This window comes from Grampus griseus (genome assembly GCF_964374135.1).
Source record: "Grampus griseus genome assembly, chromosome: 18".
In the NCBI taxonomy this organism is placed as follows: Eukaryota; Metazoa; Chordata; class Mammalia; order Artiodactyla; family Delphinidae; genus Grampus; species Grampus griseus.
Genome location: NC_139012.1, coordinates 9,431,245 through 9,454,751, shown reverse-complemented (window position 1 = coordinate 9,454,751; position 23,507 = coordinate 9,431,245). Strand labels below are relative to the sequence as shown.

The window sequence follows — 23,507 nt, the reverse complement described above, 5'->3', positions numbered from 1 at the left end:
TTGCTCAATTTTCTGTGAACTGGGACATATAAAAATATGCAAATGCACAATTTTAAGAGGTGATATAACTCTTCCACTTGATACACTGATATTATCAAACATTGATGACTAATGAATTAATAGCTCCTACAGCACTGCAGTAAAGGTCAAATACTAAAGCAAAAGTGAGAGTCATGAGACAGAACTTTCTCACTTTTGTGGTTGATGCTCTCGCTATTTTGCAGACACTGAATGAACGGCCAATATCTTGGGCATGCTACTTACCGATGGGTAGAGGTAACCTTCTCCATTCATGGCTATATACAACCCTGTTTTCACTCCCTGGATGGCCACGACGCGCAGTCCCACTGGTATGAGGTTGAACAGTGCTGTTAAGAGAAAGACAGTCTGTCACCAAAGGGCAGGAAGAAGCAAAGCATCCCCATCACTTTTCTCTGTCTCATTTGTTCTATTTGAGAAACATTATGTTTCTTACAACCTTCTGAGAAGTTCCAATTCATTAACTTTTATTACTCTATTTAAGAAGTTTCTGTTACAAGTAAAATTTGCACTTGAGCTCCAATTTATAGATCTTAGCAGTCTCCCTATAGCATTCTGAAGAACTGATGGCATAATAAACAGAATCAAGCCTGTAATTGTGATTCTAGAATCAAGCCTGTAATCATGATTATAGTATCACAGTCTCTGACACCATTTGATACCAAAAGAAATAAACTACGAAGATTCTGAAAAAGCAGAATTTTAAGAGCCCAAGTTGAGTGTTTATTCTGGTCTTTTAAGTAGAAGGTTTGCTTCATCACTGCAATGTAGGACAGGCAAGAAGTTTAAAAGGTAATTCCAAAACTAAATTACTCTTGCAGAACCAACATGATATGCCAGCAGAGCCCAGAAATGATGTGCACCTGCCAATGTGCTAAATTTAGAAAGAACTAATCAAACTGAATGGCATGCAAATTTCATAGATAATTTTATTAATAGTTCATAAAACTATGAGTGAAAACTAAAACAAAGAGGGAAAAGTATTCAATTTTACCCACGACAGAGATAAAAACTCATGTTTCCATGTTCTGTTTCTTCTCTTATTGACAGAAATGTATTTTTACGTATATTTTACATTGTGCAGACAGCAATGTTATCACTGACTTTTTTTAAAAAAAGTCTTAACATCCTTAATAATGCATTTCCATGCCATGGTTACATGTGACTGTGTAGCGGGTATTCTAGCACCATTCTTGGTGAGAACTGCTGGATGATTTTGGAGATTTTATCAGAGACACATTTATAAGATAACTGTTAATTATGGGAGGTTATCTGCTCCCATTCTAGTTCTTAATTCAAGTCTAATTCTAAGTAATAGAACCAGGCCAGAAGAGGCAATGAAAACACTAAAATGTCGCAGTAAATGTACAAGTAAAATATCTTAGGTTAAGGCTCTCACCTTTATTCCACAAAAGATACATAGTTTCAAAAATGTGGGCAATTTTGACTTAAATCGATAGGTTTACTCAGTACATAATTTTAAATGGACTTTCTAAATTGTGTTCTATTTAATTCCAAGGCACATGTTTTCTCTGAATAGGGTAGGGGAAAATTATGCCCTCTCTTCCAATTATTACCTATTACTGATCTTGAGATCTCAAGATGATGAAAGGAAAATGGCAGGCCATGGCCCTAGAAAATTATCCTGCAAGAACACTCAGGGGAAAAAAAAAAAAAAAAAAAAAGAACACTCAGGGGCATATATGGTTAGGTGGATATTAGCTTTCATGATGCAAACTAACACTGGACTGTCTTCTGTTGGATTCTAGGGGCTTATGATATCCTTATGGAGGAACAAGGCTTCTGTTTGCTTATTTCTATTAGTTAATATTAAACGTGAGTGTGGATTTATTGAGTATTTGTGTCATGGTAACTCTCAGTATTCCTTCTTCATGGGAGAAAGCCATTGGCCATTTTCACTGTTTTCTATAATACCTGAACTGTCCCATCTCCCTTATATATATTTTGAAAGGATGGGCATCATAGGGTAATTCCTGATTTATGTGCAAAAGTTTTTTTGAAAACCATAATTGTACATCTATCCATGCAAACTATTCTATCCTAACCTATTCAAACGTAACTATTCTAACCTTCATACATATCTAATGGTATTTGTAGGTACCATATAACTGATATAGGCCAGATGGAATAATCCTAGAAGGTAAGTGCATCAAGAACTCACTAAAATAATACAGTATGGGAAAGAGTAAAATTATAGAAGATCGTCTAAAATGACTGTACTAAAAAAAAACTGTCCCCCTCCCTAGGATTTTGGTTGTGACCTGAATAATAATTAAAATAATAGTTACTACAATTTACAGGATGAAAACGGAAAGTGAACCATAGAACCACCGTAATGTGGAAGCCTATTCAGAGCTGACCATGACTGAACCATGGCGCTAATCAAAACCACAGATACCCACATTAAATAAAACATCATTACGTTTTTTTCCCTCTTTTTGTATATAACATAATTATAAAGCAATATCACAACACCTAGGGGAGAAAGAATAACGAAGATGTCCATGCTACTTTGTTCATTCTGCGGAATACTCCAGTCTCCATTCAACCCTGGCTGCACTTTAAAACTAGCTGTATTCATAAAATAGGATGGCCATGCCCAACTCCAGACCAATGGAATTAAATCAGTCTCTGGGAGTGGGTTTAGGGCACAACGAATTTTTAAAAACAAATGCTCCTCAAATGACCCCGACCTACAGCCAAGGTAAGAAACACCTTCCTAAGGCCTTTCGGGGAGTGGGCACTGTGAGCGACCAGCCATTTTCAAACAGCAAGTTATCAGGTTGGGAACTTCTAAGGTGAGAGGGATTGGTTTGTATGAGGCTTTGATCTTGCAATAGTTATTGCATATGGATATTTCTATAGTCCTCTTCTGCTTGCAGTATCTGGTAATGGGGACAAAGAAGTTTAAGAGCACAGGAAAAACCCCGGGGCATCCCCAGAAGCAAACTGGGGAAGAAAACCACTCCCTAATCAAATACCATAGTCGTGGTAATGCTGACCTTTAGTAGATAGAAGGGAAACTCTAAGAATTTTAAAGAAACACACCCCGGAAAATGAGTGTGGTGATGAGGTAAGCCAGGCGCTCACTACCTTTTGTGAAAGATCTTTCCAGGGCACCTGCAAGCCTAGGTAAGCAGGTGAGTTGCTCCAGTACCTCTCTACTAGGACCATTTTCTTGCCCAGATAGTTCTAGATCTCAGGCTGTTAAGCCTGAGAGGATGTTAGTATCAGGTTCGCCTGCAGGCCTTTCTCCTTTCCAACACATTTAAATTTTTTGACAAAGGAAGCTGACTGAGCAGGTTGGTTCGACTTTACCTAGTTTTAAGTAATCTCATATTTAGTAGTGGGCTATTTATTGAGCTCAAATCACGAAAATTGGAAGATTCAAGCCTCAGTTTTGTCATTTGATGACTTTTGGGATGGCATCAGGGTGACGTGTAGGTTATTTCTCTTTATTTTTCCTATCTATAGATGACTAATCCTTGTTTTGCATTCAGAGAAATATAAAAAAAATGGAATGTGTTTGTGAATTATTACATCATAGCCTTCCTCAAGAAAAAAGGGCAGTGCTCTAATGAGGACCTGTCTGTCAGCATCTCTGATGCTCACCCCCATTTCTAAAGAACACTTTTCAGGGCTAACCATTTCCCTAGGAGTAGAAGATTACTGTGATAAACCAGAGAAAAGAAAATACCTTAAAATTCATCCTAAAAAACTGTGTTTTTCAATTAAGATGGTGATAGTACACACAAGTAGAGTTAATTAGTAATTCCCGTTGCTTTTATAAAGCTGCTACAATCTGCCAAGTTTTATTAAATTTTACAATCATCCAATTTTTATAACCTTTTGAGAAGGAAACATTTATCTCAGACTGTTTTATTCTGTTCTGCTTTGTCTTTGCAAATGTTGAAATGGTGAAGAAACTAACCTAACTGGCTTAAAGGGCACATAAAATGCAATGGTAACTTGTAAGAAAAGAAACCGTGGGCCAGATCTTTGCATAGGAATCGAAATCCCTCTAGTGAGGTCACTCTGATTTGGTTCTGATTTGCTTGTCCACTGGGGCTCCTGTTCCTGCTTGGTTCCCAGAACTGTTCCTCACCAGTATCTGAGGGGATTAGAAAGGATTTCACGAGCCACCCAGAGATTCTTGTTCCTCCGGTGCAGTTACACAATAGGAGGAAAGAAGCCTCATACATTCAGGAACAGAAGGTCTAGTATCTTTTACTATCTCAGCTTTCCAGTCTAGTGTTTAATATTATGCAGATAACCAGCTATAATCACGTGTGTGTATAATGTCTACATCTGTACTTTCACAATTTAGGAAATATTGTGCTGCTTACTCAATTGTGAAGCAATATGCTTTTAAAAGACAGTGTCTACTTGACACTTCTTAACTCGATATTGAGTCCATAATGAAAAATAACCAATTTGTCTGGCATTACACAAACAAAAGGAGAAGGTAGGGAAAAAACTCATAAACCATTTGTTCGAAGGAAATTATTTTCCCAGGAAGTCCAACTAAGCAGCATTTTCATACGGCTATAGTATATTTCCTTTCTTGAAAACTTTGTCAAAATGGATGGCATCAACCTCTAGTCTGATAGATCAGTGTCATAGCTCTCATCATAACCATAGTTATAGAAAACTTGTTCTCGTGCTCTACTAGACTCTGGCTGAAGAAAATCAGAGGACATTGAAGACATCAGAACTTAGGAGTCTCTAAAGTCCATGACCCCCATGACTGTAAGATGTAAGAAAAAGAGAATGCGTTTTGTCAAAGAATGGGTAAGGAGTTAAAAGTGGGGAAAGGAAAATGAGCAGATATATATGTATTAACATGAATCAGAAGAAACTGACATCTTTTGTAGGTCAAAGATGGTCAAGTGCTGATGATTTTAAAAGTTCAACCTAATATCAAAATCCCAAAAAGTAAACAATGTTTGACATCAGTCTTATGAATAAAAATGTCTTCTCTTTCTTCTCTGTATCTGAATTGCTTTACCTTCTCTTTTTCTAAATCAAAAGAGGAAATAAAGTGAACAAAAATCAATGAACAAATATGACAGGGAAAAATTTAAAGTACAGAAGGACGACATAATATAAACAAAGAGAGGAAAAGATTAAACACTGAATAGGAGGGGAATGTAGATAAACAAAGAAAATATTTAAAATTGAAAGAAAAATTAAAAATGAAGTGACATCCAAACTCTAAAATATAAACACAATGGCTGGGAAAATATTGATATTTCACTTAGCAACACCAAATGCAAAAATAGTCTATATCATTAGCTGCTCTCAGAATCAGTGCTTCTCAAAAGTTGATTACTAGACTTTAAAACAGGAAGAATCTATAATTTGGTTATATGTATTCAAAGGCTCCTTCTTTCCATAGAATGATGTTCTGTATATGAAGGATAAATGATAAATCAATGAAAAGATTCATATCTACTAGTAATATGGGATTAAATATTTCTAATAAAATCAATTTTTGCTTTTCACTAATTCTCCTGAGCAATAAAAAGTGTGTCTATTTTAGAACTGATGTGCTAAACTAAAGGGAATCAGAGGCCAATATGAACAGAAAATGGGAAAGGAAAACACAATTGAACAAGAGGGCTGGGCACCAGAATAAAAATACAAAGAAAAGTTTTATATAAAGAAATAGTAAAATGAAGACAGACATTAAAACAAGGGAAAGTGGGTGGCTTTTTAATTTAAAAAAATAAATAAAAGCACAGACCCAATTTTATCAAATAAGTAATTTGTACAATGCATTTAAAAGCACACAGCCTTCATGTTCTCTCTATAAAGAAAGATATTATCTTTTCTTGTTGAACACAAAGAATTTTAAAAATAATATTTTTATTATTTGAAACATAACATTTCTATTATTTGAAACAACTAATCCTTGTAACTCTTGAATTTCCAGTTATCATTAAGAAGCTACAGGCCTAATAAAGATAAAACTTCCAAAGTAAACATGTAATCAACTTTCACCTGAATGTGTTAGTGTAGTTACTTGACTTTGATGATAATGAGATTAAAGTAACAATAATGCTGGATATGACAATTGTTTGGGAAAAAAACCTGAAAAGATTAACTAATATGTCTCTTAAAATGACAGGTTTCTTTTGTGGCTCTATGAATATTTCCAGCCATGTGGTCCAAGTAAAATTGTCAATGGCATTCTATTGTGTAACATTTGTAAAAATGAATGAACATAACCCAATATTTGCAAGTGTATTTTTAAAAGTCATTTAAGTAGCAGTGTATCTTCTACCAATTGTGTTCATTGGTGGCCTGAGGTTGTCACTTACTAGAATTAGTGCTGTCATCCTTGGTTCCATCGAGAGCTCCATCGGGGTGCATTTGCAAGTAGTAGCCTTGCCTGCAATATAACCTGGTCACTATACCCTTGAGCTGGGGATCTGAAAGGCAAACATAGTGGTCATAAGCCTCACAATGTGTCACAATTGAATTTCTTTTTTCTTTTCTGTTTCTTTTCTTTCTTTTTCAGAAGTAAGAGGGTATTTTATGGACATAGCACCTTTTATTTTATGCTTCCCAGATGTCTCTGTATTTCTCAAACCTGGAAGATGCTAATCACAGAAGGTGAAGAAACTGCAGTCATCAGCTGAAGCTAATAGGTCATTTTATGAAACTGATATGTGTGTATTTAAATGGTTGGTTACTTAAAAGATTAAACTACTTAATCTGTTAGTTTAGTTATTAGTTAAGTCCTAAACTAACTAGCTTAATACTTTAAACTAATATGATTCAGGATGGCAGGACAAGAGTTTTGCAAACTTCTGGCTTTAAGAAACCTTGTTAAAGGCTTCTTAACCTTGTCAAAGACTTAACAAGAAACATTGTTAAAGGCTTTTTACTTAATTTGACAAGGAATTCCAAAATGTGAAAAAGCTGTATTAAAAAAAAGTCACACTAACATTTGCTACACATTCTTAGAAAAAGCCCTGATATGGAGGGTGTTTCCTTGATGTCTAAATGGTCACCCTAACTTGCACAGAAACATCTGTGTACTTATGTGTGATCCATAGGAAAATGTGTAAATCAACTTCTGAACTCAGGGCAAGACACAATAACAAACCTAAGCTCTCTGGCCATAATCTAGACCAATTAGATGAACTAAAAAGATAATTCTATATAACTTATACAACTAAAAAGGACAGTAAAATTGTACAATATGGCTTTTGATTCTTGGCCCAAATGGCTTGAGGTTGAGGGCAGTGGAAGTTTATTAAAACCAGAAGGGGACAGATACACCAGCAATACATCTACACGTGGAACAACTCCTACAGAACACCTACTGAACGCTGGCAAAAGACCTCAGACCTCCCAAAAGGCAAGAAACCCCCCACGTACCTGGTTAGAGCAAAAGAAAAAAATAAACAGAGACAAAAGGATAGGGATGGGTCCTGCACCAGCGGGAGGGAGCTGTGAAGGAGGAAACGTGTCCACACACTAGGAAGCCCCTTCGCGGGCGGACACTGCGGGTGGCGGAGTGCGGGAGCTTCGGGGCCGCGGAGGAGAGCACAGCAACAGGGGTGCGGAGGGCAAAACGGAGAGATTCCAGCACAGAGGATCAGGGCCGACTGGCACTCACCAGCCGAGAGGCTTGTCTGCTCACCCGCCGGGGCGGGTGGGGCTGGGAGTTGAGGCTCGGGCTTCAGTCGGAGCGCAGGGAGAGGACTGGGATTGGCGGCATGAGCACAGCCTGCAGGGGGTTAGTGCGCCACGGCTAAACCGGGAGTGAGTCCGGGGAAAAGTGTGGACCTGCCGAAGAGGCAAGAGACTTTTTCTTCCCTCTTTGTTTCCTGGTGCGCGAGGAGAGGGGATTGAGAGCGCTGCTTAAAGGAGCTCCAGACACGGGCGCGAGCCACAGCTAAAAGTGCGGACCCCAGAGACGGGGATGAGACGCTAAGGCTGCTGCTGCCTCCACCAAGAAGCCTCTGTGCGAACACAGGTCACTCTCCACACCCCCTTCCGGGGAGCCTGTGCAGCCCGCCGCTGCCAGGGTCCCGGGATCCAGGCACAACCCCCCCGGGAGAACGCACGGCGCGCCTCAGGCTGGCGCAACGTCACGCCGGCGCAACGTCATGCCGGCCTCTGCCGCCGCAGGCCCGCCCCGCACTCCGTGCCCCTCCCTCCCCCCCGGCCTGAGTGAGCCAGAGCCTCCGAATCAGCGGCTCCTTTAACCCCGTCCGGTCTGAGCAAAGAACAGACGCCCTCCAGCGACCTACACGCACAGGTGGGGCCAAATCCAAAGCTGAGCCCCTGGGAGCTGTGAGAACAAAGAAGAGAAAGGGAAATCTCTCCCAGCAGCCACAGAAGCAGCGGATTAAAGCTCCACAATCAACTTGATGTACCCTGCATCTGTGGAATTGGAATACATGAATAGACAACGAATCATCCCAAATTAAGGAGCCCTGTGGATGAAAGGCTCTTGGTGCTGCAGCCAGGAGTTAGTGCTGTGCCTCTGAGGTGGGAGAGCCAACTTCAGGACACTGGTCCACAAGAGGCCTCCCAGCTGCACATAATATCAAACGGCGAAAATCTCCCAGAGATCTCCATCTCAACGCCAGCACCCAGCTTCACTCAACGACCATCAAGCTACAGTGCTGGACATCCTATGCCAAACAACTAGCAAGACAGGAACACAACCCCACCCATTAGCAGAGAGGCTGCCCAAAATCATAATAAGTCTACAGACACCCCAAAACACACCACCAGACGTGGACCTGCCCACCAGAAAGACAAGATCCAGCCTCATCCACCAGAACACAGGCACTAGTCCCCTCCACCAGGAAGCCTACACAACCCACTGAACCAACCTTAGCCAAGGGGACAGACACCAAAAACAACAGGAACTACGAACCTGCAGCCTGCAAAAAGGAGACCCCAAACACAGTAAGATAAGCAAAATGAAAAGACAGAAAAACACACAGCAGATGAAGGAGCAAGATAAAAACCCACCAGACCTAACAAATGAAGAGGAAATAGGCAGTCTACCTGAAAAAGAATTCAGAATAATGATAGTAAAGATGATCCAAAATCTTGGAAATAGAATAGAGAAAATGCAAGAAACATTTAACAAGGACCTAGAAGAACTAAAGATGAAACAAACAATGATGAACAACACAATAAATGAAGTGAAAAATACTCTAGATGGGATCAATAGCAGAATAACTGAGGCAGAAGAACGGATAAGTGACCTGGAAGATAAAATAGTGGAAATAACTACTGCAGAGCAGAATAAAGAAAAAAGAATGAAAAGAACTGAGGACAGTCTCAGAGACCTCTGGGACATTAAACGCACCAACATTCGAATTATAGGGGTTCCAGAAGAAGAAGAGAAAAAGAAAGGGACTGGGAAAATATTTGAAGAGATTATAGTTGAAAACTTCCCTAATATGGGAAAGGAAATAGTTAATCAAGTCCAGGAAGCACAGAGAGTCCCATACAGGATACATCCAAGGAGAAATACACCAAGACACATATTAATCAAACTGTCAAAAATTAAATACAAAGAAAGCAATTAAAAGCAGCAAGGGAAAAACAACAAATAACACACAAGGGAATCCCCATAAGGTTAACAGCTGATCTTTCAGCAGAAACTCTGCAAGCCAGAAGGGACTGGCAGGACATATTTAAAGTGATGAAGGAGAAAAACCTGCAACCAAGATTTCTCTACCCAGCAAGGATCTCATTCAGATTTGATGGAGAAATCAAAACCTTTACAGACAAGCAAAAGCTGAGAGAGTTCAGCACCACCAAACCAGCTCTACAACAACTGCTAAAGGAACTTCTCTAGGCAAGAAACACAGAAGGAAAAGACCTACAAAAACGAACCCAAAACAATTAAGAAAATGGGAATGGGAACATACATATCGATAATTACCTTAAATGTAAATGGACTAAATGCTCCCACCAAAAGACACAGATTGGCTGAATGGATACAAAAACAAGACCCATATATTTGCTGTCTACAAGAGACCCACTTCAGACCTAGAGGCACATACAGACTGAAAGTAAGGGGATGGAAAAAGGTATTTCATGCAAATGGAAACCAAAAGAAAGTTGGAGTAGCAATTCTCATATCAGACAAAATAGACTTTAAAATAAAGACTATTAGAAGAGACAAAGAAGGACACTACATAATGATCAAGGGATCGATCCAAGAAGAAGATATAACAATTGTAAATATTTATGCACCCAACATAGGAGCACCTCAATACATAAGGCAAATACTAACAGTCATAAAAGGGGAAATCGACAGTAACACATTCATAGTAGGGGACTTTAACACCCCACTTTCACCAATGGACAGATCATCCAAAATGAAAATAAGGAAACACAAGCTTTAAATGATACATTAAACAAGATGGACTTAATTGATATTTATAGGACATTCCATCCAAAAACAACAGAATACACATTTTTCTCAAGTGCTCATGGAACATTCTCCAGGATAGATCATATCTTGGGTCACAAATCAAGCCTTGGTAAATTTAAGAAAATTGAAATTGTATCAAGTATCTTTTCCGACCACAACGCTATGAGACTAGATATCAATTACAGGAAAAGATCTGTAAAAAATACAAACACATGGAGCCTAAACAATACACTACTTAATAACGAAGTGATCGCTGAAGAAACCAAAGAGGAAATCAAAAAATACCTAGAAACAAATGACAATGGAGACACGACGACTCAAAATCTATGGGATGCAGCAAAAGCAGTTCTAAGAGGGAAGTTTATAGCAATACACTCCTACCTTAAGAAACAGGAAACATCTCGAATAAACAACCTAACCTTATACCTAAAGCAATTAGAGAAAGAAGAACAAAAAAACCCCAAAGGTAGCAGAAGGAAAGAAATCATAAAAATCAGATCAGAAATAAATGAAAAAGAAATGAAGGAAACGATAGCATAGATCAATAAAACTAAAAGCTGGTTCTTTGAAAGGATAAACAAAATTGATAAACGATTAGCCAGACTCATCAAAGAAAAAAGGGAGAAGACTGAAATCAATAGAATTAGAAATGAAAAAGGAGAAGTAACAACTGACACTGCAGAAATACAAAAGATCATGAGTGATTACTACAAGCAACTCTATGCCTATAAAATGGACAACCTGGAAGAAATGGACAAATTCTTAGAAAGGCACAACCTGCCAAGACTGAATCAGGAAGAAATAGAAAATATGAACACACCAATCACAAGCACTGAAATTGAAACTGTGATTAAAAATCTTCCAACAAGCAAAAGCCCAGGACCAGATGGCTTCACAGGTGAATTCTATCAAACATTTAGAGAAGAGCTATCACCTATCCTTCTCAAACTCTTCCAAAATATAGCAGAGGGAGGAACACTCCCCAGCTCATTCTACGAGGCCACCATCACCCTGATACCAAAACCAGACAAGGATGTCACAAAGAAAGAAAACTACAGGCCAATATCACTGATGAACATAGATGCAAAAATCCTCAACAAAATACTAGCAAACAGAATCCAACAGCACATTAAGCGGATCATACACCATGATCAAGTGGGGTTTATTCCAGGAATGCAAGGATTCTTCAATATACGCAAATCAATCAACGTGATACACCATATTAACAAATTGAAGGAGAAAAACCATGTGATCATCTCAATAGATGCAGAGAAAGCTTTTGACAAAATTCGACACCCATTTATGATAAAAACCCTGCAGAAAGTAGGCATAGTGGGAACTTTCCTCAACATAATAAAGGCCATATATGACAAACCCACAGCCAACATCGTCCTCAATGGTGAAAAACTGAAAGCATTTCCACTAAGATCAGGAACAAGACAAGGTTGCCCACTCTCATCACTCTTATTCAGCATAGTTTTGGAAGTTTTAGCCACGGCAATCAGAGAAGGAAAGGAAATAAAAGGAATCCAAATCGGAAAAGAAGAAGTAAAGCTGTCACTCTTTGCAGATGACATGATCCTATACATAGAGAATCCTAAAGATGCTACCAGAAAACTACTAGAGCTAATCAATGAATTTGGTAAAGTAGCAGGATACAAAATTGATGCACAGAAATCTCTTGCATTCCTATACACTAATGATGAAAAATCTGAAAGTGAAATCAAGAAAACACTCCCATTTACCATTGCAACAAAAAGAATAAAATATCTAGGAGTAAACCTATGTAAGGAGACAAAAGACCTGTATGCAGAAAATTATAAGACACTGATGAAAGAAATTAAAGATGATACAAATAGATGGAGAGATATACCATGTTCTTGGATTGGAAGAATCAATATTGTGAAAATGACTCTACTACCCAAAGCAACCTACAGATTCAATGCAATCCCTATCAAACTACCACTGGCATTTTTCACAGAACTAGAACAAAAACTTTCACAATTTGTATGGAAACACAAAAGACCCCGAACAGCCAAAGCAATCTTGAGAACGAAAAACGGAGCTGGAGGAATCAGGCTTCCTGACTTTAGACTATACTGCAAAGCTACAGTAATCAAGACAGTATGGTACTGGCACAAAAACAGGAATATAGATCAATGGAACAGGACAGAAAGCCCAGAGATAAACCCACGCACATATGGTCACCTTATCTTTGATAAAGGAGGCAGGAATGTACAGTGGAGAAAGGACAGCCTCTTCAATAAGTGGTGCTGGGAAAACTGGACAGGTACATGTAAAAGTATAAGCTTAGATCACTCCCTAACACCATACACAAAAATAAGCTCAAAATGGATTAAAGACCTAAATGTAAGGCCAGAAACTATCAAACTCTTAGAGGAAAACATAGGCCGTACACTCTATGACATAAATCACAGCAAGGTCCTTTTTGACCCACCTCCTAGAGAAATGGAAATAAAAACAAAAATAAACAAATGGGACCCAATGAAACTTAAAAGCTTTTGCGCAGAAAAGGAAACCATAAACAAGACCAAAAGACAACCCTCAGAATGGGAGAAAATATTTGCAAATGAAGCAACTGACAAAGGATTAATCTCCAAAATTTATAAACAGCTCATGCAGCTTAATAACAAAAAAACAAACAACCGAATCCAAAAATGGGCAGAAGACCTAAATAGACATTTCTCCAAAGAAGATATACAGACTGCCAACAAACACATGAAAGAATGCTCAACATCACTAATCATTAGAGAAATGCAAATCAAAACTACAATGAGATATCACCTCACTCCAGTCAGAATGGCCATCATCAAAAAATCTAGAAACAATAAATGCTGGAGAGGGTGTGGAGAAAAGGGAACCCTCTTACACTGTTGGTGGGAATGTAAATTGATACAGCCACTGTGGAGAACAGTATGGAGGTTCCTTAAAAAACTAAAAATAGAACTACCATATGACCCAGCAATCCCACTACTGGGCATATACCCTGAGAAAACCATAATTCAAAAAGAGTCATGTACCAAAATGTTCATTGCAGCTCTATTTACAATAGCCCAGAGATGGAAACAACCTGAGTGTCCATCATTGGATGAATGGATAAAGAAGATGTGGCACATATATACAATGGAATATTACTCTGCCATAAAAAGAAACGAAATTGAGCTATTTGTAATGAGGTGGATAGACCTAGAGTCTGTCATACAGAGGGAAGTAAGTCAGAAAGAGAGAGACAAATACCGTATGCTAACACATATATATGGAATTTAAGGGAAAAAAATGTCATGAAGAACCTAGGGGTGAAACAGGAATAAAGACACAATAAAGAGAATGGACTTGAGGCTATGGGGAGGGGGAAGGGTAAACTGTGACAAAGCGAGAGAGAGGCCTGGACATATATACACTACGAAACGTAAGGTAGATAGCTAGTGGGAAGCAGCCGCATAGCACAGGGAGATCAGCTCGGTGCTTTGTGATCGCCTGGACGGGTGGGATAGGGAGGGTGGGAGGGAGGGAGACGCAAGCGGGAAGAGATATGGGAACATATGTATATATATAACTGATTCATTTTGTTGTGAAGCTGAAACTAACATACCATTGTAAAGCAATTATACTCCAATAAAGATGTAAAAAAAAACCAAAAGGGAAGTTAGATGGTAACATACTTCTCATTAGATGATTCATCTAAAAGATAGCCAGTCTAGTGATCCGATGCTTCACAAAGAGCCAACTCTACCTTTGAAAATAAACATTTGTATGTGGCTTTTCAAAGGCCATCCTCATCTCATGACTAGATTTGATGGGGGGCATCAGAATCCCCGCCATGGCAACTGGCATCTCTCCACAACCCCTGAATAGGACATGCAAATGCGATCATGCTGTCAAAACAGGAGGATATTACAGAATGATGAAACAGAGCATCTTGTAATCAATCATAAAATGATGGACTTCAAACAGCTGAAAACATACAAAAAAAGCCACATGCAAAAGCAAACATAAAAAGCTATTCAAAACAGAATATCCTCAGCCTTATGTTTAGTTCTCAAGAAATTAGAAAGTGAGAGCATCTGTTTCTATGTATATCTGAATTTGAAAAATGACCCCATGGTACACAGATTTTCTTCAAAGATACTATGATATTGAAGAAAACCTGGAAAATAATACATGAAAATCACAGCATTCATGTGATCAAGCATGTTAGAATACAGGTGTTTTTGGAAGAGCAGGATTTTGAAAAGAAACATCTACGTGATTATTAGGATTGTGTCATGTATGTTCCTTACTCTGTAGTATATAATTTTAAAAATCACATAATTCTAAGATGTGCATTAGTGGAAAAAATTACTCTTGTGCCTTAATCTGCCCATCATCCAATAAGACTTGGCTGGGCTACTGACCCTTTAAGTACTGAGGACTTTTCCTAGTTTTGCTTCTTCATATTTTTGCTTGTCACTGAAAATAGGTAGCACAGAAAAGGAAGGGAACAAAGGCGCGGACAAGGGTAGGGATTCTTAGTTGCCATGAAAACATATAGAGCATTTTAGAGATTGACAGTTTTTCTGCAAAACCTTTATGTTCTGGATCACTTATTTTTAGTGATCCTATATCGTAGCAACTATATCTTCTGCACTTGAATTAAGTACATCAGGCAAGGCAGTGAGAAGACCCATAACCCCCGCAAAGTCCCTTTCACACGTACACAGCGAGAGCCCTTCTCTTTTGTTTTTTGTATTAAAAAAAGATGAGAGAACAAACATTGGAGAGGATGTAGAGAAAAGGGGACTTTTGTGCATTGCTGGTGGCGATGTAAAATAGGTGCAGTCCCAGTGGAGAACAGGATGGAGGTTCCTCAAAAAATGGAAAATAGAAATATGATCCATTTGATCCAGGAATCTCACTTCTGGGTGTACATGCCAAGGCAGTGAAATCAGGATCTCAAAGAGATATCTGCACCCCCATGTTCACTGAGGCATTGTTCACAGTGGCCAAAGCATGGAAACAACCTAAGTGTCCATCAATAGATGAAGGGATAAAAAAAATATGTGGTGTAGATGCACAATGGAATATTATTCAGCCATAAAAGAGAAGGAAATCCTGCCATTTGTGACAACAGAAGCGAACCTGAAGGACATGAGGTTAAGGGCCTAATTTGTCATCATCACACCTCATGTCTGATACGAAAGTACCAGTAAAACATGAAATTGTGTTTTTGAGTTCTTATTTAATTTTAAGACAAGAAAAACCAAACTGATTTCTATTTACATAGTTTCACGTTATTTGTTTGTTTGTTTTAGAAACCGTAATAACATCGACTGTGTTCTTCTCAGGTGCCAGGATTGACTCATTGAATTTTCACCACAACTTACTTAATAGGAAGCCCATTTTGATGATGAGAAAGTGAAGACACAGAACAATGAATTAATTTGACAAAGAACATATGACTAATAAGTGCAAAGCTGGGGTTGACATGATCCTGCCCACTTAGCTACTAAATTATATGGCCTGTAAAAATCGAACAATCGAATTAAACATCTTAAAAACTTAAAATACAAACTCATCTGCTTTTTTAAACTAGGTTCTCGAAGGTTATCTCTAGCTGTGTCTAACCCCTAACCCTGCATACTTGGAGCTGAATCTATAATATAAAGCAATAACATAAAGTTAGAAATGACCAAATTTCTTGAAAATCTCTTCTAAGATCTGCCCTACTTTGCCATTGGCCACATTTCCAATAAATCTCTACCCATAAAACCCTCACCAAAATTATAAATTTAATAATGTATACGTTTAAATTCCTACAGTATCATTTTCACTTTAATTCCCTCATCTCCACCAAATTCAGCCAGAAGTCAACTCCTGACATGACACTGATGTTAACAGTGTCAACCCCCTAAGACCAACACCACGCTTGCCTTTTTTATCCCACCTAATGGGTTGTCCAATTCCTACAGATACTGTCTTCAAAATCTCCTTCACTCTTTTCCCTTTTTCTATTTTCACCGCCAGCAGCAGTTCAGCCCCTAGTGGCCTCTCCTAGGTGCTCTTAAAACCTGCAGTATGCCTGTTCCAATCCATCAGATGAGGAAATATGTAGCCACTCTCCAATACCCGCTGAATTACTCACACCCTGCAGCAGTGGGGCACCATCCTATCTGCCCAACCTTGGTTTCTACTGTTGCCACGCCATCCTCAGTGCATAGCCCAACCTGGGTCACTGTGGGCTGCCTACAAAGATCCCATAATCTCCCACCTTTATCCTGTTCCCTTAACCTTACGTGTCTCAAATACATCCACTTCCCTAGAGATGCTCCCCTGCGCACCTGTGCACACAACCCCACGTGCACATGACTTTGCCTAGTTACTCCTTTTTCTTCTTCCCAAGTTTGACTCCATCAATACTTCCTTTGGGGCACTTGCCTGACACCTCAGAAGACGTCAGACTCCTCTTTGGAATGCTTTTATGGCAGCATTCTTTATAGGTGTAACATTTTGTAAACATCAAAATGATTTCATTTTGAAATATTATTAATACATTAAAAGATAGAGAAAGCAACACAACCTACATCCATGCACCCACCGAGATTAAACAGATGTTAACATTCTGCTCTATAATTCATAACTTTAATTCCACGTTTATTTGTGCACTTGTATCACTGATGTCTGTCTCCAACCTGGACTGTAAGTTTCATAAGAAAAACTGAAATGTACTATATTGCTCACCATGGCATTTCCTGGGTCTAGATAAATGAGAGCTATGCAATGTATATTTCTTGAATGAATATTGACAAAGGTGTAGTTTTCCAGTAATTTCATATTGCAGGTAAAAGTGAAAACTGGAACAACAACATGACAACTAAGACACAAATCACAGAAAAGCCTTAAAAATGTCCATAACTTTTGATCAGGTAATTGTACTTTCTGCACTTCTAACCCCAAAATAAATCCTCAGCGTGGTATAAAGTTTTGTGTAACAACATATGTATATATAACATGATCATGACTATGTAAAAAATACTATCCATAGAGAAAATGGGGGAGGGTGTGTCAAAATGTTAAATATAACTCTATTTTGATGGTTACTGGAATATTTATCTTTCAATATTTTATTATTTGCAAAATATCCTATCATGATGGCATGCTAATTTTATAATGCAAATGCAGAAATTTTAATAAATCTATTAATGCCTTTTAGAAAGAATGAGTTAAAATAGCATTTTCTACCTACTTGCAAATAATATTGGATACATATATGCAAGTAAACTAAACACCTATTACTGTTGTAGATTAACTGGTTGCCCCAACTTTTCAAGAATTCCACTTAATATTTTCTCTTTGCACATAATCACATGTCCATAAAGCCTTTTGTGATCCTTATTTATATAATTGGCCATTGTGCAATGTGGCCATTTATAGCTTAAAGTCAGTCTTTCAAATAATTCAAACAAACAAACAAAAAAACTTTTCTCCCTAAGCCTAAAGTATACAACCAAATAATCACAGCAAAAACAAAACAAAACAATTTTACTGACAAAACAACCTCATCAGTTATGTGCGGTCACACAAAGGTATGACTAATCTTCTGGATCTACTGTGAATAGAAGGCTCTAACCCTTCACTTTCTCGCTCTACTTCAATACAAGTCTCAACTTCAGTCTAATATGTGCTGGACAGATAACTTACATGTATTATTTGATGACTCTGTGAGAGAAAAGTTGATAAAGAAGGACCAAGAAAATCTCACATAACTGCCGGAATGGATAGGACCCAGACTGTGCAGCAATTTAAAGCAACAGCGTCCAAAGTGGAGGGCCTCTCCTGGCCAAGGGGATTGTAGGACAGTGCACTGCAGTGTAGGAAGACCCAGTATTAGAACTTACTATTTTATTATCTCCAAAAATGAGAAAGAACTTAAGCTTCACTAATACTTAACATGAATTGACATCAGTGTCTTCAGAGTCACATGTCACATTAGGTCCTTGAAGTACCTGAGGCAGGTGGGGCATCCCATAATGCTGAGGGGCTGGCCCAGTGACCCTAGCTCTCAGTCACTGTTCCCAATGAATGCTTTACAGTATGTTGAAATTTATGTGCTCCTGGTTAAGCGGGCTTATAAGTTATATTATTTAGTTTAACTAAAGTTAGGATAGTGTAGGGGAAAAAAATCCCAGAGGTAGTATGGATCAAAGGTGATACAAAAAAACAAAAAAGCAAGCAAAAGCTTAATATGAAGAAAATAACAAAGATGACATATCTTCTACATGGATTATGTGGTTAAAAATAAGCATGGAAGTATCAAAACAATGATAATCTATTCAAATCTCACATGAAGTCAGCCAAAAGATTTTTAAAATGTTTAGAAGACGATCTGAAATACATCTACTGTGATAAGAATGGAACCTCACCCTAATGAATATTATGCCTTAGGATATAAAAGAATGGAAATATTGCTTGTGTGAAACAAACTTATATTGAGGTGCATGTTCACATTTTTCTTTAAACTAATGGGATAAGAAGGTTTGGTGACAAAGTGCTACAAAATCAATGATCTTATTTGCAATACCAATATAGCCCAAACTCCTACAACTTGGACTCTCAATTAATAATTGAAGGATGAATAAAAATATCTGAAGTCCCACACCTATATTTTGTTAGCCATATAAAAATTGCAAAATATTTTCCAACTTATACAATTGTTAGAGTTCTTTATTCTCTTTTAAAATACTTCTGCATTCAGAATATCTACTCTGCTTAAGAAAATATGAAAACTTAGCCTGTCTTAATTATCCTTTTCCTTTTGTTTTGTCTTTCATATTTACTGTGCCTGCACATTTTACTAAAAATGTTCTGAGGATACTCCTTGAGTGAAACTCTAACTATGCTCTCTGATATTAATTAAAATAGAAATAATGAAAGCTAATGTGCATGTATATCAAGGGAAAAAAAGATGTTTCATAATATATTAGCCTCAACACTTAGAACTGAGAGGAATGCAAATCAGTCCAACTGCCTTCAGGTACAGGGGAAAAAATACCCAACATTTTTAATTAAAACAATCACTTTCTCAGAAGTGGGTTCATTTAAATCAATCACTGTCACAAATTATTTTAATAAAATGTACAGACTGACAAAAGAGAAATCAGGATAACTCTTAGAATAATGTATACATAATGTAAATCATTAGTTAAATTGAAAAACGTACAATATGGCATGGATTTTTATATGGCAAATACATAAATGTATATACACACATACTATGTTTATTTACACATAAATCTCAGTACTAATTATAAGCATAGGTTCTTTTTTTTTAACATCTTTATTGGAATATAATTGCTTTACAATGGTGTGTTAGTTTCTGCTGTATAACAAAGTGAATCAGCTATACGTATACATATATCCCCATATCCCCTCTCTCTTGCGTCTCCCTCCCACCCTCCCTATCCCACCCCTCTAGGTGGCCACACAGCACCGAGCTGATCTCCCTGTGCTATGCAGCTGCTTCCCACTAGCTATCTGTTTTTCATTTGGTAGTGTATATATGTCAGTGCCACTCTCTCACTTCATCCCAGTTTACCCTTCCCCCTCCCCGTGTCTTCAAGTCCATTCTCCGTCAGCGTAGGTTCTTAAATGTCACTCCTCTATTAGCTATGGGAAATCATATATTTTTTTAACAGGGTAAAAAGAAATTTTTGGAATGTATATTTTTGTGGTAGCTCTAATTAGATTTTGGCACTCCTAGTAAGAGAAAATAGTATTGTGAATAATTTATCCAGTCATAAATTATCATATAGTCCAATCATAAAAATAAACCACGCCTAGGAACTCTTCTAAAGAGCTGAAAAAAAGGGTGAGACAAGGGCACTAAGGAAAATGATAAGTAAAACTAAAGGTGTGAAAATATGCTATCTCTTCCTGTTAATTTCTGAGAATGTCATTCAATTTCCTTCCTGCACTGACCCCATGCTACCTCCAGAGCCTCATGCCTCTGGGAACCTTGTTTCAGCCATTTCAGAACTGTTGCTGAATCCACCACCCCAATCCAATGCATTATCATGTCTACTGAATTTTAATTGCAGATACTACAGCCTACAATAGACTCTCCACCTTTGCCTACCCGATCCTTTGCCCGTAGGTACTAGGGATACAATCTGGCCTAAAAGTACAGTTCTTGCTCTCAAAGAGCTTGCTGTCTATTGAAGGGAGAAGAAGAGAACCTGTAATATGATTTTATGCCAATGAATCATGAGTTAAATTATTGGGTTTACATGTCTATCTGCCTGAAAATAAATTAAAAATCTTTTGATAATTTGCATCATTATTATTCAAAATAGACTCACTAGGCTTTACAGAGAACAGCTGCTCAACAAATATTTATTGAAATGAATTCATATTCTGTTTGTTTTTTAAAATCTATATATGTTTTAAATGGAATTAAAAGCAAAATGCATTTTTGTATCTTACTTAAGAATTAGAGGAGCAGAGTATACTTGAGATAAAGATAAATGTGGTTTTGAAAGGGAAAGATCAAAAAATTTAAAACTTATTTTCCGAAAGTTATTTTGGCCAAAAAATTCCCTCTAGGTAAAATATATTAAGAAAACAGCAGTGGGTAAAGCCTCTTCCTGGGGAAATGTCTGAGAAGATCATTACAGGAAGGCAAGCAGTGAAGATCCTGTTTAATATTTGACCCTAAGCTTCAAGGAGCAGACAGACCTTTAGCAGACCTAGGTATCTTGGGATTCCTGGTGCAGCACTGAACTTTTCAAATATTCAGGGTCTATAAGCTACAGAAAGAAGCTTATCTTTGAAGCTCACTTAGAAAAGCACCCCATTCCAATGCTATTCAAAATCTTAGCAGTAGGGCTTCCCTGGTGGCGCAGTGGTTGAGAGTCCGCCTGCCGATGCAGGGGACGTGGGTTCGTGCCCCGGTCTGGGAGGATCTCACATGCCACGGAGCGGCTGGCCCGTGAGCCATGGCCGCTGAGCCTGCGCGTCCGGAGCCTGCGCTCCGCAACGGGAGACGCCACAGCAGTGAGAGGCCCGCGTACCACAAAAATAAAACAAAAAAAAGAAAAAAAAAATCTTAGCAATATAGTTGCAGTAAGCACATATTACTAAATATGTTAAATTGCCAGAATATTCCATGCTCACTTAGCCAGTGTCTCAATATTTAATAACAACCTTCTTTCTATTTCTTATTACAGGATTATTTTTAAATAAGAAAACCACTACGGCAAAAACTGCTGCAGACCTCCTTTGGAATGACAGATTCTGAAAGCAAACTGTAGCATCTTGAAACACTCACAGGTTCTTTTTTTTTTTTTTTACTTTATTTATTTATTTACACAGCAGGCTCTTGTTGGTTATCTATTTTATACATATTAGTGTATATATGTCAATCCCAATCTCCCAATTCATCCCACCAACACCACCACCCCCGCCGCTTTCCCCCCTTGGTGTCTGTACGTTTGTTCTCTACTTCTGTGTCTCAATTTCTGCCCTGCAAACCGGTTCATCTGTACCATTTTTCTAGGTTCCACATATATGCATTAATATACGATATTTGTTTTTCTCTTTCTGACTTACTTCACTCTGTATGACAGGCTCTAGGTCCATCCATGACTCTACAAATGACCCAGTTTCACCCTTTTTATGACTAATATTCCATTGTATATATGTACAACATCTTCTTTATCCATTTGTCTGTCGATGGGCATTTAGGTTGCTTCCACGACCTGGCTATTGTAAATAGTGCTGCAATGAACATTGCGGTGCATGTGTTGTTTTGAATATGGTTTTCTCTGGGTATATGCCCAGTAGTGGGATTGCTGGGTCATATGGTAACTCTGTTTTTAGTTCTTCAAGGAACCTCCATACTGTTCTCCACAGTGGCTGTATTAATTTACATTCTCACCAACAGTGCAAGAGGGCTCCCTTTTCTCCACACCCTCGCCAGCATTTCTTGTTTGTAGATTTTCTGATGCCAATTCTAACTGGTGTGAGGTGATACCTAATTGTAGTTCGGATTTGCATTTCTCTTATAATTAGTGATGTTGAGCAGCTTTTCATGTGCCTCTTGTCCATCCGTATGTCTTCTTTGGAGAAATGTCTATTTAGGTCTTCTGCCCATTTTTTGATTGGGTTGTTTGTTTTCTTAATATTGATCTGCATGAGCTGTTTATATATTTTGGAGATTAATCCTTAGTCCGTTGATTCGTTTGGAAATATTTTCTCCTATTCTGAGGGTTGGCTTTTGTCTTGTTTATGGTTTCCTTTGCTATGCAAAAGCTTTTAAGTTTCAATAGGTCCATTTGTTTATTTTTGTTTTTATTTCCATTACTCTTAGGAAGTGGGTCAGAAAGGATCTTGCTGTGATTTATGTCAAAGAGTGCTCTTCCTGTGTTTTCCTCTAAGAGTTTTACAGTGTCTGGTCTTACATTTAAGTCTTTAATCATTTTGGAGTTTATTTTTACGTGTGGTGTTAGGGAGTGTTCTAATTTCATTCTTTTACATGTAGCTATCCAGTTTTCCCAGCACATTTATTGAAGAGGCTGTCTTTTCTCCATTGTATATCCTTGCCTCTTTTGTCATAGATTAGTTGACCATAGGTACATGGGTTTATCTCTAGGCTTTCTATCCTGTTCCACTGATCTATATTTATCTTTTTGTGCCACTACCATATTGTCTTGATTACTGTACCTTTGTAGTATAGTCTGAAGTCAGGGAGCCTGATTCCTCCAGCTCCATTTTTCTTTCTCAAGATTGCTTTGGCTATTTGGGGTCTTTCGTGTTTCCATACAAATTGTGAAATTTTTTGTTCTACTTCTGTGAAAAATGCCATTGGTAGTTTGATAGGGATTGCATTGAATCTGTAGATTGCTTTGGGTAGTAGAGTCATTTTCACAATGTTGATTCTTCCAATCCAAGAACATGGTATATCTCTCCATCTATTTGTATCATCTTTAATTTCTTTCATCGGTGTCTTATAATTTTCTGCATAGAGGTCTTT

At 38.0% G+C, this 23,507-nt stretch overlaps 1 protein-coding gene across 3 annotated transcripts in view; it reads right to left on the bottom strand.

Annotated features, from left to right (window-relative positions):
- The window catches only part of FGF14 (fibroblast growth factor 14), a gene marked incomplete at both ends in the record, with an annotated part of 613,902 nt that overhangs the window by 108,833 nt on the left and 481,562 nt on the right, over positions 1-23,507 (bottom strand). For 2 of the 3 annotated variants that reach the window (XM_082675716.1, XM_082675717.1), the window contains 2 exons: positions 265-368; positions 6,384-6,494. In XM_082675716.1, coding sequence (XP_082531842.1) covers positions 265-368; positions 6,384-6,494 — 215 coding nt within the window. The remainder of the gene's footprint in view (positions 1-264; positions 369-6,383; positions 6,495-23,507) is intronic. The other variant, XM_082675718.1, reaches the window with a different exon arrangement.